This window comes from Clytia hemisphaerica, unplaced genomic scaffold (genome assembly GCF_902728285.1).
Source record: "Clytia hemisphaerica strain Z4C2 unplaced genomic scaffold, Clytia hemisphaerica genome assembly, whole genome shotgun sequence".
Lineage (NCBI taxonomy): Eukaryota > Metazoa > Cnidaria > Hydrozoa > Leptothecata > Clytiidae > Clytia > Clytia hemisphaerica.
This window is the reverse complement of record NW_027104146.1, coordinates 338,722-355,914: the sequence shown is the minus strand read 5'-3', so window position 1 is coordinate 355,914 and position 17,193 is coordinate 338,722. Positions and strand designations below refer to the sequence as shown.

The 17,193-nt window shown below is 34.1% G+C and overlaps 1 protein-coding gene across 1 annotated transcript; it reads left to right on the top strand.

Annotated features, from left to right (window-relative positions):
* Positions 1–5,919: 5,919 nt before the first annotated feature.
* LOC136813834 (protein ABHD13-like) lies at positions 5,920–9,429 on the top strand. Its single transcript, XM_067070321.1, has 5 exons — positions 5,920–6,525; positions 6,756–7,003; positions 7,190–7,294; positions 8,021–8,128; positions 8,402–9,429. Exons 1-5 carry the CDS (start codon positions 5,997–5,999, stop codon positions 8,480–8,482), a joined length of 1,071 nt encoding a protein of 356 aa, XP_066926422.1. The 5' UTR covers positions 5,920–5,996; the 3' UTR covers positions 8,483–9,429.
* The last annotated feature ends 7,764 nt before the right edge of the window (positions 9,430–17,193 follow it).

The following is a 17,193-nucleotide window of genomic DNA, read 5'->3' as shown; positions in this document are numbered from 1 at the left end:
GCTGTGTCTCGTTGGCGCTAGCGGTTAGTCATTGGGTTTGTAAACCAAGATTGCTTGCATTTGCAGCCCTGGCAATTCAATTATTTTGGCCTTGGCATTTTTTTGCCGAAGCAAATGGCTAAATTTGCTGTTTGCCTCGGCAGAATAGGATTCTGCCTCAGCATTTTCCCCAATTTAAAATTTAAAATTGTGTTTAAAAAAGCAGACAGCTGGAGATCTATAATTGATTTTGTAGTTCTTCGATTGTTTCGACAGTTATCATTTTTAGTAAAAGTCTTTTGAAAAATTTTGCCTCGGCATTTTTTTTGCCGACGCAAACACACTATAAACCAATTTACGTCAGCTTTTGCCTCGGCATTTGCCGTATGCCGACCCGAATTGCCAGGACTGATTTGGTGGTTCGAGCCGGGGTCGGAGACCTATTTCACCGGTACGGGAAAATTTCAGAAAAATACTTAGAAAACAGTTAGAAACACTAGAGAAAGTCAGAAAATCAGGATAGAAGATAGGAAAGTAGAAAATATGGGGAAAATAAGAGAGGTTGCATCCTGGTGGATGATATCGTTTGCCAACCCGATTGATAGCTATCCCAGAAGATGTCAGTTCGAACCATCAAACAGTCTAAGCTTAAAATCCTACATCAGGATTAGAAACTAGGCTAGACTTACCTCTTTTATCTTTCCCTTTACAACAATACAATACTGGCGAGTTGACACAACACATTGACAAGTAATCCTTGTGGGAGAAATTTATATATCAAAATCTGCAACAAAAACGAAAGTGGTCTCTTATAAACTGATTGCTTCCTGGCGCTCCTTCGCAGTTTATCAAGTTTCCAACAATGAGATTGCTGCATTTCACACGGTCCTTCTTTTTGATACCCATAGCCTCTCAGTGCCTTGCACGAAGAGCGGCTGTAAAATTCCACCCTTCATATATTTGTTTCAATCAGTTATATCATAAAAGGCTTAGGTTTTTTTCTCATCTTCAATTTACTGAAGAAAGTGGGAATTTGATGTGAGAGTTAGATTGTCAACAAAGTGCCATAAGAAATCATTGAACAGTGCGTCACAAACAGCGATATTTCAATTGCACGGAAGTACTTCAAAACACCAGCTTTTTTTGAGTTTTGTCTCGTTTACCCAAACGCTTCAATCTCACGTAGGCTTAGTGGTCAAGACTAGAACCCCCAATACAAGACATTTGCCTGACCGAAAAAAAATCATCATCATCAATTTTGTTAATTGTCAGAATCGTTTACTCACTGGAAATACGCAACTTTCTGAAGTTTCGTTTTTTTTCGGCTGTGCTTCATTTTAAAAATAATGAAGATGAAAAGTTACCATCAATCCCGCGAGTAAAAGAAAGTATTCCGACTAGTCTACGAAAAGTGCGCTCGCGCGGCGAATAGAATATCTCGCAAATTAATATATGCATAAAACTGACGAAATCCTTTCTTTTTTATGCTTAGGTGACGTCACCATGATCGATACTGACTTGACAATGGAGAACCAAATTTGGCAATGCATAATTATAACAAGCGGCCAAGAAAGTTTGTGTGACGCAAAAATTGCGCAATAAACGAAGCGCTAGAAAAACGCCCACTAAAAATTGAAACTAGGAATTTATTGAATATTTCACTAATGAAGTATCAAACTTTCTTTTTTGCAATTTAAATTCATCATAGTTTTAAATACTATTTTTTGAAAGTCAAAGGACAATTAAAGTGAATTTAAGCTGATTGGGTGGATATTGGGCGGACGGGCGTGTTCCAAGATTGGAAATTAGACAAGAGTAAAAAACGGGGGCGCCTTAGTATGTAATATTAATTCTTTTTTTATTTTTCGTGAATGCAAAATGAATTTTTGATTTTTGAATTGAGGAAATATAATGTGATATATTATAATTGTCAATGCCAAAAGATATTTTCTTTAGTTTACGAATATTCTGCTGTGTTGCTTTGCCACTTACCTACCCCCGGATTGTTTTAGTAGGCACTTCGGTCACGTGAATAAAAACACGCGTATATGTTGAACCCGACTGTGGACTGACCGAAACTGCAATGACATAAATTATTGTGGAAGTGAACGCTTAAGACAAATGTTTGGGAAATCAAAAAGACAACTTTTGTAAGGATGTTGAGTTTTGTTTATATGGCACATTGTGATGGGCTGTTGAATAAAAGAAGAACTTTAACTCTTTAATATTTTCATTTTGAAGAATTGGTGCAAAAAAGTGAAACATGGAAAAGTTTCATTTTTTAATGGTTCAATTGAAATAGGGGATTTGGAAAATTTTCTATTTTTTTTTTTTTTTTTTTGCACAAACCCAACTATGGGTTAGCACCCTGTTGCTAAGATGTTGGCTTGAAATCGAAAGTGAAACCACTGAAAACGAAAGTAAAATCGACCGCACTCCAAATCCTGTAATCCTGATATAGGAGTTTAAGTATAGACTGTCGAACAATCGAACTAATTGAATTTCATCGTACTAATTGAACGATAGCTGTTTGATTACCAATCCCGGTAAAGTTCGATTGTGTTTGATAACTGTTCGATGCGTTGGATTTCAATTCCGTAGACCTCAACCACCACTCGTTCTCAGGGTGGCCACAAATGCGCCATCAGGGTGGGGCAGAAGTAGTTGGCGCCCGCCCCGTAAAACAAACAGCCAGTCAGTGGAAGAACCTCAATTTAAAGCATGTTCAAAGGTCACAATAATGACTTTCTTTTTATTACGGCAACCAAACAAGTGAGAGCAAGTCATTAAAACTAAAAGTCAGCACTCCGTGGTTGTGATGTAAGTTTTGTAATCGATTTTCACAGTTTCTTTTTTCTACAGCATTTTTTAAACCTCTTTACTGTAGTAGGAGAACGTGTCATTCAATAAGGAATTTTATAACATTTCATGGCAGATTAAAAAGACAATTACAGTAGAAAATAAAAGTTTCTTCGTTTTTCATTTTCGCATTTATGGGGAAGAATGAAATTTTCAGAAGGTGCTTTATTCGATATGAGGATTCCCATTTCCGTAAAATTGCGATTCCCCATGGTTGCGAAATGATAGCTGTGGGTAATTCCTTTGTTCTTTTGCTATTTTCTTTTGTTCTGTGTGACGTAAAGACGCTTCGCAAATCGAAGTACAATTATATATATTGTTATTGGAACTATAATCGAACAGTAATTTCCGGTAAAGTCCGATTACTGTTCGATTTGGTTCATTAATCGAACAGTTATCGTTTGATTAGTTCGATGAAATTCAATTGTTGTATTACAAAAATAGGTTCTATAACATTGTTGACATCGTCTGAAGCTATGTGTGTCTTCAAAAATTCAGATTTTTAATGCTGATTTCACTTTTGAGAAAAGCTTTGAAGAAAAATTACTTTCAGTAAGTAGATGTGTCTTAAAGAGTCGACTATCGATTGTAGATATATATACTGTAAGTTGGTCTAATTTTGACATCCCTCTTCTAATTTCGACACCCTCTTCTTTAGAGATACCAGACCCGATCAATCAAGCTTGTCAAACTAATCCAACAATCAAACTAATCAAACTCCATCAAACGATTAAAGTTTGATTAATAAAATTAATTGAACCTAATCAAACACTCACAATTTCAGAAGCAATGAGTTCAATTAGTTTGCTCGGTCAGTAAAAAGTTCAATTACTAGTTCGATGATATTAAATCCTTGTATCTTCCCTCACTTGCAAAAACTTTACTGTGGCACGCGATCACCATTTTGCCCTTTGTTGCGATTTTGCCTGCGGCCACGAAATACTACGCTCCAATAAACTGCTCCAATAAACCGTCTCTGTCTGGTGTTTAAAGGATACAAGAAAAGTGTGTAATCAGATATAGGAAGTAATTTCCCAATTTACATTTCGAATTTAGCATTGAGAAGAAGCTAATATATGGTGGTGGAGCGGCACAAACTTGTCGAACAAAATTGGGTTATCGAACTGATCAAACCGCAATCTATTGATCAAACTTTAAAATCGAATACTCACATTTTTTTTTAAATCTTAGAGTTCGATTAATTTTTTTAAAGGAACTTAATTGTTTGATGAAGTTCGATTAGTTTGATTGTTTGATTGGTTCAACAAGTTCAATTGATGAGGTCTGGGAGATAGGAATAAAATTTGAAGGTCAAAATTGCTGATGGAAAACTATTTTTGTAAAGCTATCAGGGAGGAAAGTTTCTTTTGTTTATTAGTGATCCAGACCTTCCTATATATTATTCCAATCTCAAAAAAGGATGCCGAAATCAGAAGGCAAAAGGGATGTTGACATTACAGTAGTTTAGAGGGTTTCCACCAGTTTCCACAGCGACTAGTAGCTAGTTTTTTTGGTATAGCTAGACCTTTTATTAAGTTGAAGTTGGTTTGATATTCTACGTTGACCTTTGATATTCTCAAATTTGCTTTTTGAAGTTCCTGTGATTACTTTTAGAATTGGAAACTATTGGAAGCCAATAGAGTTTATTCTCAAGGGTGTGTGTGCCAAATTTCAGTGCTCTCCGTCGCAGTGTGCTTCCTCTAAATATTTGTAACCGTCAAACCTCATTTCGGCCAAAATGACAAGTTGGGCTCTTGTGGGGGAGAGCAGTTATTTTTTGAATTTGAAACTATTGGAAGGCCAATAGAGTTATTCTCAAGGGTCTCTATGCCAAATTTCAGCGCTCTCCATCGCAATCTGCTCTTCTCTAAAAATTTGTAACCGTCAAACCTCATTTCTGCCAAAATGCGCTGAAATTTCTCTCAGAGCACAACGTCCCTTAGAATAGGAATAAAAATCATTAGAGTCATTGCTGCTATTTTTTGGATTCAAAATGGTATTGTATCCTACTACGTTGGCAAGTCAGCTTTGAATAGACCTTTTGAGTTTGTGTAAAGCGAAACTATTTTAAATTAAAAAATTTTATTCAAAATGATAATTGCATCCTGAAAAGGTAGATTATTTCTTTAGATGAGCACTGAGCAATCTTGCTTTCAAGCTAGATATTTTGTTAAGAAATTCGGAATGAATAACTACCACGGCAGGTTATATTTAGATAAAAATCCGGTTTAGTGTTATATATTTTATTTGAGAAGCTAATGGGTCAGCTATATGCACATGTGGATACACTACTTTGCTGCCATTATGTTTCCTCTTTTCTTCACATACACGAGGGCTTCAACATTACAATTCTTGCATTTGCTAAAAAGAACAACAAATCTAAAAAAGAAATACACATTACAGCCTCCACACCCCATAGTAAATGATTCTACTTTGTTTAATGAGAAGATTGCGCCTTATGGTTAAAAGGATGACAAATTAGACATGCATGTTATTGTTATTAATGCAGGAATAGTAAGACACACTCACTGACATTATAATAATGTTGTTACAAGCAAAATAATGAACAAAAAAAGTAAAATCTACGTTTTTTAAAGATGCTTGGTTCTCTTTCATGACTCAGATAGTCTTTCTTTGAGTTATATACTTTTAAGTTTTTCTTTGGTATCCCTAAATGTTTTTTAAATATAAGTCGACCATAATTTAGAAATTAAAATTATACTATAAGATATTCTTATATTTTATCTTATACTGCTTTGTGTTATTACTTTTCTTGAGTTTTATTCTCAGTAATTTGAACTGCAAAAACAACCCACTGACAAACATTACTTTACTGAAGTTTTAGAACATAACATAGAACTATCATGGTAATAATAATAACAAATAGACTAGCAATACTAAAATGCTTTACAATTCACAATACAATTGACGTAAACTGATACACATGAGACATTAAGTAATATTAATTAAGTGACAATTATAAACGTTATACATACAAAATTCCCTTCTAAATGGATTTACAAAAAAACGCTACAGAACAAAAGATAAATCAAATAAACTTAAAATTAAGAGCCTGACTGGCACTAACAGTAACTCTAATCTTCTTTTCTAGAACAAAATAAAGACAATTACCACAAAAACAACAACAAGCCTACAATATGGAGGATCTTATAGATCCAGAATCCCTGCATTCAAAGACTGGATTCAAAACAATACAACTTATTGGTCGTTTGGTTATTATTTTGATTATACGCTTTTGGAAAGCATGTAGTATTGGCTTATTATTAGTTTTTCTTTTGTTCTGGTTGTATGGGGGTATAGCAACAATGTTATTGTTAACTTGCGCTTTTGTTGGTGCTTTTTATCATTATCAAGATGCGTTATTATATTTTCCTGATCAACCAGAAAATTCACGGATATATGTGCAATCGCCAAGACTTCTAGGAGTCCCTTATGAAAATTTACATATTCAAACTCGTGATAGTGTATCGCTAAATGCAATATTTTTGAAGCAACCAAGTAATAGACTATCAATAGCACCAACTATAGTTATGTACCACGGTAATGCAGGAAACATTGGGCATCGGTTATCAAATGCTTTCCTGTTGTATACATATACTGGGAGTAATGTTTTTTTACTGGAATACCGCGGTTATGGGAAAAGTGAAGGATCGCCCAGTGAAAAAGGTATTGCTTATGGATGAGTTAGATTTTCCATTTTAAATTCTTTCCTCAGATGTCTTTTATCAAATTCATTTGAGTATGTGGGGACTTCCTATTGTTTTAGGGTTAACCTATTAAGAATTCATATGAAACTAGCAATAATTTCTTTTTGGTTTCCTGAGTGTTTTCCAATATTTTGTATTGATAGATGCTAAATAACATTTTGATAAACATATTTTCTGTTTTTTTTTTAGGTTTTGAATTAGATGGTGTTGCATCATTAGAGTATTTGTTAAGCAGGCCAGACATTGACCATCAGAAGTTGATTTTGTATGGTAGATCTCTTGGTGGTGCTGTAGCTTTTAATATTGCTGCCTTAGAACAATATACCAATTTCCTTTTTGCGGTGATTGTTGAAAATACTTTTACAAGCATCCCAGAAATTTCGAAATATCTTTTCAAATATTTGAAGGGGCTTCCTGAATGGTGTTATAAGAATAAGGTATGTTTTTCTACTTGCTTAAAAGCTACTTGGTATGACTGTTAATTATTAATCTACACGAAGGACCAGAAATTTTGTTACTGATGCCATTATTCAATTATCAAAGCTAAATTTTTGTCTTGTTCACTGAGCCTATTGTTTATATCACCGATATATCATCGATTGTTTTTATCTTCTTGTTTTCAGTTTCTATCAATAAACCGAGTAAGGCTTATAACGACACCAACTTTATTCCTTTCTGGATTATCTGATCAATTGGTCCCTCCAAATCACATGCTCAAACTTTATAATGTAAGAGATGAATACTAAATTAAAGCCTTATTTTCATTTTAACACTCTAAAAACCCATCTCTACTCTTAATTTATATTCTACTTTTAAATATTTCGTCCGTAAAAAGGAGACTCGATTATTCGACTGTTTAACACTTAACCAAAGTCAAAAGTCTATTGCCTCTGAAAACCTCTACTCAAGCAGCTCCTCGTTGAATAAATAAAGATGAAGCAACACTAGAACTCCTGAAGTTTTCACTTTCCTCAAAAGAAATTCTCTAGTTCTTTAGTCCTATCCTATAAAAGCACTTGCTTATAGAGCACCCTCTTTTCTCGTGTCTAGGCCCTTTGAGATAAACCACCAAGTCTTCCTCCAATATAGCATGCAAGTTCATGAATGGGGCCATTCTATTTTATATCCATACAGGGGAATGGACGAACATTTCCAGGGTAACTTGAGCAGAACTTCCAGGGTGTCTAAAAGAATGTTTTTTTCATTTTTCCAGGGGTGATAAAAGATAGTTTTGCAATTTTGAGGGGGTAAATAAGGCTCATTTTAGTTCGTCCACCGTCACTTTAAGGTACAAAATGAAATTTTTTAAGGGTCTTTTTGCAAATTTTGCCATCTTCCAGAGGGGTACCCACGCATTTCCAAGAAATATTTTTTGACTTGAAAAAGGTTTGTGTGGAAATTTAATGGAATGGCCCAATGTTTTCTTCTCATTAAAAGTTTAATTTTCATTTTAGACGTCAGAGTCTGACATGAAGCGAATGGAAACCTTTGAGTCAGGTACACACAATGAAACATGGCAATGTCAAGGTTATACTGAAGCTATCAACAGGTTTCTAAATGATGTAAGTTCGTTGATATATTCGGCTTTTTATCGATAGATAGAGTTAAATTTCTTTTGAATGAACACAAAGAATAATTATAATAGGAACCTTTATGCTAATCATAGAGATTATATCACGGACTTGGTCAAGGGACTTATCACCCAGTAATATCTTTCAATATCTAAAACTCTCAATCTCATTTAAGAGGTTTACAGAGATGTCATAGAGATTATATCACTGACTTGGTCAAGGAACGTTTCACCCAGTAATATCTTCCAATGTCCATTTCAACAGGTTTACAGTGCGCACCAAGAAGGTCGTCTACCACGAACAGAAAAGAAGAGAAGGAAAACCAATGACCTTATAGATATCTGAAGAATGGAATATTGTGGTGAAGTCTTTATTCAGTATTAGCTTATTCACAGTGTTGCAACTTTTCTGTCTGTCGACAGAAATCTGCTCAGTTGAGATGCAAACACGCGATTTCCGTCTTACTAGTAAGAGAGCTTTGGTCAACACCACAAAATAATTATGATTTTCGTTCAAATTCATAAAACCTAGTTGCAACACTAGTATTTAGTATTCTTCTAAAAACAACGACCTTATCTATGATACTCCGATGAGTTGAAGATGCAACAAGAAATCTCATGATCCATAGTATATTAGAGTGCCTTTTTTTGAGATAAGCACCAGCATCATGAACTGGTTTACCTTTATTGAAATAAGAGAAAAGTAACCTTGTTGATATCTGAAAGATGATTTCTAAAGGTCATTTTTTCAACTGTAAATGGTGGTCCCGGATGACTTTGGTGTATAATTTTTCTTTTTGAAAGAATTTTGGCATTGGGGTGTTTAGAGAAAATGCATTTTACTGTAAAATCATGTCCAGTCCACTAACCTTTATATACCCTGGACCAAGTTTTTCAATCCCGGCCAAGTAAAATCTTTGATTGGAGTTTTCTGAAAAGTGGATATTTCATTTGTAATGCTATTGAACCTTAAAAAGTTCAACATAAACAAGAATTTTTATGCAACCTTTTTTGCTCTTGATTGATTTCAGATAGAATCTTTAAAGCCAGATTTTGTGGTCCATATGTTTCGTATTTATATTGGCAGGGTCCATTTTGTTTTGAAGGGTATATTTAGCCTTGGTAAAAATTGGTAGGATCACATAAAGCACATTTATATCAAAGGTGTAGATATTTATCAAAATGAATTTTAGTATTTTTCTGTTTTTGAATTATCACAAATGTTTTTTATGTACTAATTATTGTAAGTATATTATTTGAACGTTTTTCTAAAAAAAAACAATGGGAAAATTATGGTAATATTTTCTAAAGATCTCTTCACCCTTTGGAAGTTCCACATCTTGAGATCCTTTAAAAATTGCCCTTTCTTTTCTGTTGTGACCTTTGTCAAAATTATAATAATAATTTAGATTGGAAAAAAGGACTGAGAAATTTGCAGAAAATATTGTCCTTTTAGCCTGCAAGCGAACCTTTTCTAATCTTTTTTTTGCCCTGTTTTGCCCCATGATGCGGCCCTAGTGCAGTGGTAGAGCATCCGGCTGTGATGCGCAAAGTTATTTGTTTAACCCCCAGCCGGGTCATACCAAAGATTCTCAAAATGGTACTTGATGTCTCTCTGCTTAGCAATTAAGAGAAGGGTCAAGGCTAGTGGAGCAATTCATGGAGAAAGAGTGGCGCCCTCCCCTACCCTCGGGTAGCTAGCTATCGAAAGAAAAGTCTTCGGGTCGCATCTGACTGTGGTCGCAGACTTGCTTACCTACTTTGCCCATACCCCCGCAAAAAGCTACCTTACGAGGAACTTTTTTATCTTGTCTCTTTTCTTTTAGACATAGTAATACAGAAAAGTAAATATAACAAAGACAGATAAAACATAAAATATGCTTGGATATTTGTTTGAAGGGACTAAAGTCTACCATCAGAAAATGACAATTGCTAAATCTCATCCCTCAGATGGTGGTTAGATGGCCATCCGATGGTTCTTACTGGTGACAAACGAAACAATGAAAAGAACATTTCTGGTGAAATATCATCAAGATGGGGGACGTTTTGATAATGGTAAGAATACACTTTTTTATAAAGAACTAGTACATTTTTTGTTTAGGCTCTGCTATTCCTATTTTTTTGGAACAAATAAAAAGAAAATATAAAATAATGAAATAACTGGAAAGATTTTAAAAATGTTGATGTCCTTTTAAAAAACGTTTGTTTTGACCAAAAAGTGCCATGATGTTTAGTTGCCTTTTTAAAAATACACGCTTTTTTTATAAGAACGGGGTTTTTTATTCATACGAATATTCTTAACTTTTTGGGAAAAATCATCCTGAAATATTCTTTTACGGTATTCTTTGGTTTAAATCCAAACCTAGCCAAAATCTAGCATGTAATACATACCTCAAGCAAGCAAAAATTTGGCATTTTCATGGAACCTTTTAACATTGTGAAATGCTCTAATATTGGCATTCTTAGGTTCAGTTTCAAAATTCCATGGTGGTGGTATTCCTACCATATTAATAATTTTTAGGCCAAATTCATCATAAATATTTTTATAAAGTATAGTCTTATGAGAAAAAGCGTGTAAAAGATTTGACTACTTGTAAGGCCTGGGAGACTGGTAAAACTAACAAGTCTGTGTATTTGTAAACCGGGGGTTATGGTCGCCTGAGTCGCCTGTCAATGAAATATATTGAACGAGTGCCATTCGATTGTTGATTGTTTTTCACACTAAAGTTTGACCGCATAAATTTTCGAAATAACACGAAAATACACGTTATTTTTATAATAACAAATTATATAACAACATAAGGCTGCGATGGCCAACATAACTTAAGAACATGTTAAGAACATCTCAAAGGTTTATGTGCTCGAAAACACCCAATTTATCAAACAATTGCACAAAATCCTGAATTACGTTGAATTAAGAAATGTTCTTATAAAAAAATGTGTATTCAAAAATTTGAGAAAAAAGCTCCCATGGTGTTTTTGATTTGGCATCACCTATCCTATTCGGCGGTCTTTACAAAGGATTTTTGGCAATTATCTCAATTTTCTGCGTTCTCACTTTTACTCTTTGAAACACATTTCACACTTTTTACCGCTCGCCCTCTGTAAGGTGTTAACCGATGATTATGTCAATAAATAACATAATTTATGCGTCATTATGTCTGTTAATGACTAGCTCAATAAAATGGTTGAATTTTGGTGAGGTATGATCACTCTTTTGTTTTCGAGTTTGGGTTGTGGAGTAACTTGATAAATGGGTGGATCCTGCTTTTAGTTGTTTATACCAGGGTTAGGTTAAATTCATACTACATTTTTTTAGTCCGACCGTTTTTGTTGGTTTTATTCGTATCGTAAACCACTTTTTGTTTGAATTCTTTTTGACTTGGTACCGTTTAGTACGCGTTTTTTTAAGAACAAACTATATAAGAACATAAGGCTTCGATGGCCAACAAGTTAAGAACATTTAAGGCTTTGCAGACTCAAAAGCACCCGATTTCTTAAGAAAATAGGTAAAAATGGTCACAAAATGGTGAAAATAAGAACATGTGAAGAACATTTTTAAGGCTAAAAACCCAAAAAGTTAAGAACATCCGAAAGCTTCAAAAAATTTTAGATGTTCTTATAAAAAAAACGTGTAGTGTCCTAAAGTCTCCAAAGCCTTAGTATGTTCTTAGAATGTTCTTAAATTTTTGGGCCTCGAAGCCTTATGTTCTTATATAGTGTGTTCTTATAAAAAAAACGTGTTCGTGACGAAGGCAATGACCTTGCAATTTGGAAATCGTTGATTGAGTTTGAAACGCCGTGTGATTTACATATTTCGCGTTTCATAATGTTTGATGTGACGTACTCAATTTAGATAGGGAGGGAGCTTCCTAGATTACATGTTTTTTTTTATCTATAAGAACATAAGGCTTCAATAGGCAAAATATTAAGAACAAGTTAAGAACATTTTAAGACTTCGTGGACTCTAAAACACAATCGAACTCGAACAAAAATAATCATAAAATGGTGAAAAGCGTAGGAGCTTCCTGGAGACTTATAATCTTCCTTCAAATAAGGGAAGAAAGGATGTGCTCAATCTTTGATCAGAAAATGCTGTCTTTATTTTCTTGGCATTTCTTCAAGAGTGAGTCAATCAAATTGCTCTGGGTTGGTTTACACGTTTTTTACAAGAACAAACTATATAAGAACATAAGGCTTCGGTGACTAAAATATCAAGAAGAAGTTAAGAACATTTAGGCTGACTTTGCAGGCTCTGAAATTTTCAATTTCTTTGGAAACTGAATAAAAATACAAAAAAGAATGATGAAATTAATATCATGAAAAGTGTGTGTATTATATTCTATCATCTTTTTGGACCTACCGGAAGGTCCTTTAATTTGACCGTTGTCCGTTCGTCTGTTACAAGCTTTTCTCGGGATTGGCTCATTAGTTTTTTTTATTTTTTTGCACAATGATACAAAATAGCAATGCCTAAAAAGTGACGGAGCCCGATTTTTGAAAAAAAATTTTGGGGGGCAAATTTGGGCCAAAAACTACCTAAAAATAAGGTTTTTTGGACTTAGTGCAAAATTGATTCATTAATTTTTCCTGATTTTTGGCAGAAAGATAGAGTGCAAGGTACCCTAAAATGTGGCTGAAGTAAGTTTTCTCGGAAAATTTTTTTTCGTCATAAAATACGGATTTTCGCAAGTTTGGCCCAAAAACTACCTACTAAAAAATAAGTTTTTTTTGGACTTGGTGCAAAGTTGCTTCATTAGTTTTTCGATTTTTGGCAGAAAGATGGAGAGCAAGGTTCTCTAAAAAGTGACTGAAGCAGTTTTTCGGGTAATTTTTTTTGGCCGTAAAAATCGGTTTTTCTTATTTGGGGAAATTCCCTTATGTCATTTTTAGGGGAAAAGAGCGTTTCTGGCGATTGGATCGATATTTTTTTCTGATTTTTTGTACTTTGATGTAATATGGTAATATTTAAAATCTGATGAAGTCCGATTTTCAAAAAATAATTTTTTGGGGCAAATTTGGGCCAAAATGTGCCTAAAAATGGGGTTTTCTGGACTTTGTGTGAAATTGCTTCATTAGCTTTTTCAAATTTTTTGGACAAAGATAAAAGGAAAGTTTCTCTAAAACACGACTGAAGCCTTTTTTTCCGGAAAATTTTCTTTGGCCGTAAAACTCGGATTTTCTTATTTGGGGAAATTCCCTTATGTCATATTTAGGGAAAATGAGCATTTCTCGAGATTGGCTTGGTGTTTTTTTCTTATTTTTTGCACTTTGATGTAAAATGGTAATCTTTAAAATCTGATGAAACCCGATTTTCGAAAAAATAATTTTTTGAGCAAATTTGGGCAGAAAAGTGCCTATATTCAAGCTGCTCATTACACTTTCTTACTCTCTTGCTGTCCTATTTTTATCTGATTTTGATCACCAGGTAGGTCCATTCAGCATGTTGCTTGTTCTATTATCTTTTTTTTCGCAAGAAAATGCTTAAATTTGGAAAATAAGAATAATTTGAGAACAATGCCATATTTGTAATGTATCACTGTGTAACTCAATTTTTGTCTTCGAACTTTCAACGTCAAGAGCGAGTTACGAACATTTTAAGGTTTAAAGAACTCTGAAACATTCAACTCTTAGGAAATTACACAAAGCACTCACAAAATGGTGAGATTAAGAACATTTTAAGAACGTTTTAGGATTGAATATAAAAAAGTTAAGAGCATCCGAAGGCTTAAAAAATTTTGACTGTTCTTATAAAAATAAAGTATCCAATGATTTCTCTAGCTTCTAATGTTCTTTTAGTAAACGCTCGTAAATGCCAGCATTTTGAAGTATGCTAGCGGATATTGGCGTTTGAAAATTAAACAATTTTAATTTGACTTTAGCGCACGTACTTTGACCAGCGGTAAAAAATAACAACTCAATTAAAATGAGAAGAAATTTCTTTCAAGTTATTTTAAGATTGACCCGTCACTTTTAGACAAAATGAAAATACTTCAAATACCAACGTATTGGCCCTAATGATGACACATTAAACATATTTTACGAGAATGAAAATAGAATGAAAAGTATGTATGACCTAAGTATTGAAATCTTGAAAAGAGCTGGAAAGAGTATTTCAGAGACAAATATTTTTGAAAATACATAGCAGCGTTTTAAGTGTTCTTCAAAACCTAGACTCGAAGAAATTTGATATCGTAGCCGTAAAAATATAACAGAGATCCCTGAAAAAGTCGAGTACTCGTTTTTTCTTATAAGGACATCTATAATTTTTAAAATTTTTAGTTTAAAGCTTAAAAAGATTCTTAACCTGTTCTTCATGACGTAATGTCTTATACGGAAGCACCCAAAAAAGACCGGGTGTTTACCACTTATTTTGAATTTAAACAATGAAACTGTCAAGGTGCCCTAGCCTGAGACGCAGACCTCTACAAACTCGCACGAATCCATCGATACTAACAGCCTACAAACGCCTGTGCTATTTCGGGTACTTTCGTATAAAACATCACGTCATAAATATCATGAATCTGGGTATAAATCTGCATTTATTATATATATTATAAATCTACACCCTTTGTGTTTTTTCTTTTCAGAGAGTTTATCAACTGTTTTGCTTGACACTAATTTTGAATTTCAAACAATAAAACTAGTAGTGGCAAACGCCCGGGCCATTTTGGGTTGTTCATAGTGTGCAGAGGGGTCCAGCCCCCAGCATTTTTCAGGGGGGCTAAGAAAAATAGCCCCGGCTAAATTCTAGAAACATAGCCCCCAACTTCACAAAGCAAAATATCAAAGAAATTTTGCATGAAAATTCTCAATAAATTTATTGCGCCGCAGGCAAAAAACATTTTCAAGAGGTATAAAACCTTCCCAACAGCATAGATTTTTAACATCATTTAAAATATATGTAACCGATCATCTCTGCTCCAGTTCTATTACACAACACTCAGCCCCCCCCTAGCAAGCTAGCCCCCAGTGTTTTTTGAAAAATACAGCCCCCAAATCAAGCAAAAATGGTTTAGCCCCCCTAAGCTCAGGGGTGCATTCTATGTTGTTCTGTATAAAACCATGAATATCATGAATGTGGGTACATTTTGAACACCCTCTTTATCCGGCTCTGATTTTCTCTTTTCAGAGAGTTTGTGAACTGTTTTGTTTGCAGAACAGATTAAAAGCTCGTTGCTTAACTGTAATCAACCCCCTCTACACATTAGCTTATATTGTAATCGACACATATTTTTATAAGAACATCCAAAATATTTTAAGCATTCAGATGTTCTTAAATGTTTGAGTTTTAAACCCTAAAATGTTCTTAACATGTTCATATTTTCACAATTTCTCTCTATTTTTCTAAGAAATCGGGTGTTTTAGAGTCTACAAAGCCTTAAAATGTTCTTTAAATTTTGGCCATCGAAGCCTAATGTTCTTATATAGTTTGTTTTTATAAAGAAAAGCGTGTACAAAAGGTAATACCACATTCATAAAGACAATCAAAAGAAACAATGGAGGGATAATGATGAGATTCCATTGGTACAGTTTATGTCAAGCTAATACAAAAGTCTACTAAGCCCTGCTGTTCTACATGCTAGAATAATTTCATAAGAACACAAAGACTGAAATTTGGCCAAAAACCCTAAAAACAAATTAAGAACATTACGAGCCTTAGATTATAATATTTACAAAAATGTATACGGATTGCAATTACTTTTAAGGCTTTTTTGATAACACTTCAAGATTATTTTTGAGTCTAAAAAATCGAACATTAAAACAAATTGGTATTGCAGTAGTTCTTATAAAAAATTCGTTTTTAGTTTTGTTTCTCAACCAACCAACTAACAAACCAAACCAACAGTCATTATAGAAAATAGTTTATTGATTGTACAGAGGGAATACCGGATCTCAGACAGTTTTAAATACTTCTCTTTTTTTTAATGTTTTGTTTATAGAGAAAGACTTATTATTATTTAGCAACCGCGATCACGATACTCACTCTATTTTCTCTTTTAACTGTTTGTTTTGTTAGAGGAAACTTGTATGTTTTTTAAATCTTTGTTTTCTGGTGTTTTATGTTTTAATTTGTCTTGGCAAGGGGTGCGCTCATTTTTCGTGGGTTTTAGTTGACTCTCCCCAATTCGACCAAAAAGTTTCTTTCGAATTAGAGAAAAATTCGAATTTTAGAGAGTAATTTAACGCTAAGGGGACCATGGTTTCAGTTCAAATTACATAAAGCTTGTACAATAGAGGTTCGAATTAGAGAGAGTTGATTATATTTACAGGGCTTCATCAAAAGAAATTGTTCTTATTTTTTAAATATTCTTATGATATCATCATCGAATGATATATTGTGATTCTCACCGTATCAACATTTGTCGCATCGCGTTGCACCATGGTCTAGTCTCAAATTAGTCTAGTCTCATCTTACGTTATTTTTTTTCTGATAAAAAGGCATGAAACGTTTCGTATGATAAAACGCACCGCTAATTTTTAAAACCTTCTCACCAAGCGCAGTTGGTACCATTCCTTTGAAATATGAAACTGAATTTAAAGCGTGGATGGTAGGCTAAATGATGTGCAGTTTTATTGACGCTTGTCCCAGGAGAGTAACATATTTTCTGCAATACCAAATTGAAGCTCAAACAAGAAGCTCATACCCTCAGCCTGGGTTTAGGTCCCAGGCTAGAAAATTGTGTTGCAGTTCGAAGGTTAACATGAAATATTTTGCTCATCTCATATAAAAATATTGCGCTGCAGGGAAAATTTGAGTAATTGAAGCCAACCATTAAGATGAAGTATTCAGCCCCCATGTTAAATGATGAGATTTCAGCTCCCCCAAGTACATTAGGTCCCCCTAAAGATTTTAAACATACCCCCCTTTTTGTCTTTTTGGGCTTTTTGGAGGGTGTAACCCCCCAACTAGCGAGGGGGGGGCTGACGCGATGAAGCTCGAAAGTTAAATCTTTCATTCCAATGTTATTAAGGGAACCTGGATCCTATACTGAGATCCAATACTGAGATGAAATTTCTAAATCGTCAAAATGAGGTTCTTATAAGGAATAGTAC

Coding starts and splice junctions, on each gene's coding strand:
- LOC136813834 (XM_067070321.1), top strand. CDS start 5,997: ATGGAGGATCTTATAGATCCAGAATCCCTGCATTCAAAGACTGGATTC. Junction 7,004..7,189: donor AATGGTGTTATAAGAATAAG/GTATGTTTTTCT, acceptor TCTTGTTTTCAG/TTTCTATCAATAAACCGAGT. Junction 8,129..8,401: donor TCAACAGGTTTCTAAATGAT/GTAAGTTCGTTG, acceptor CCATTTCAACAG/GTTTACAGTGCGCACCAAGA.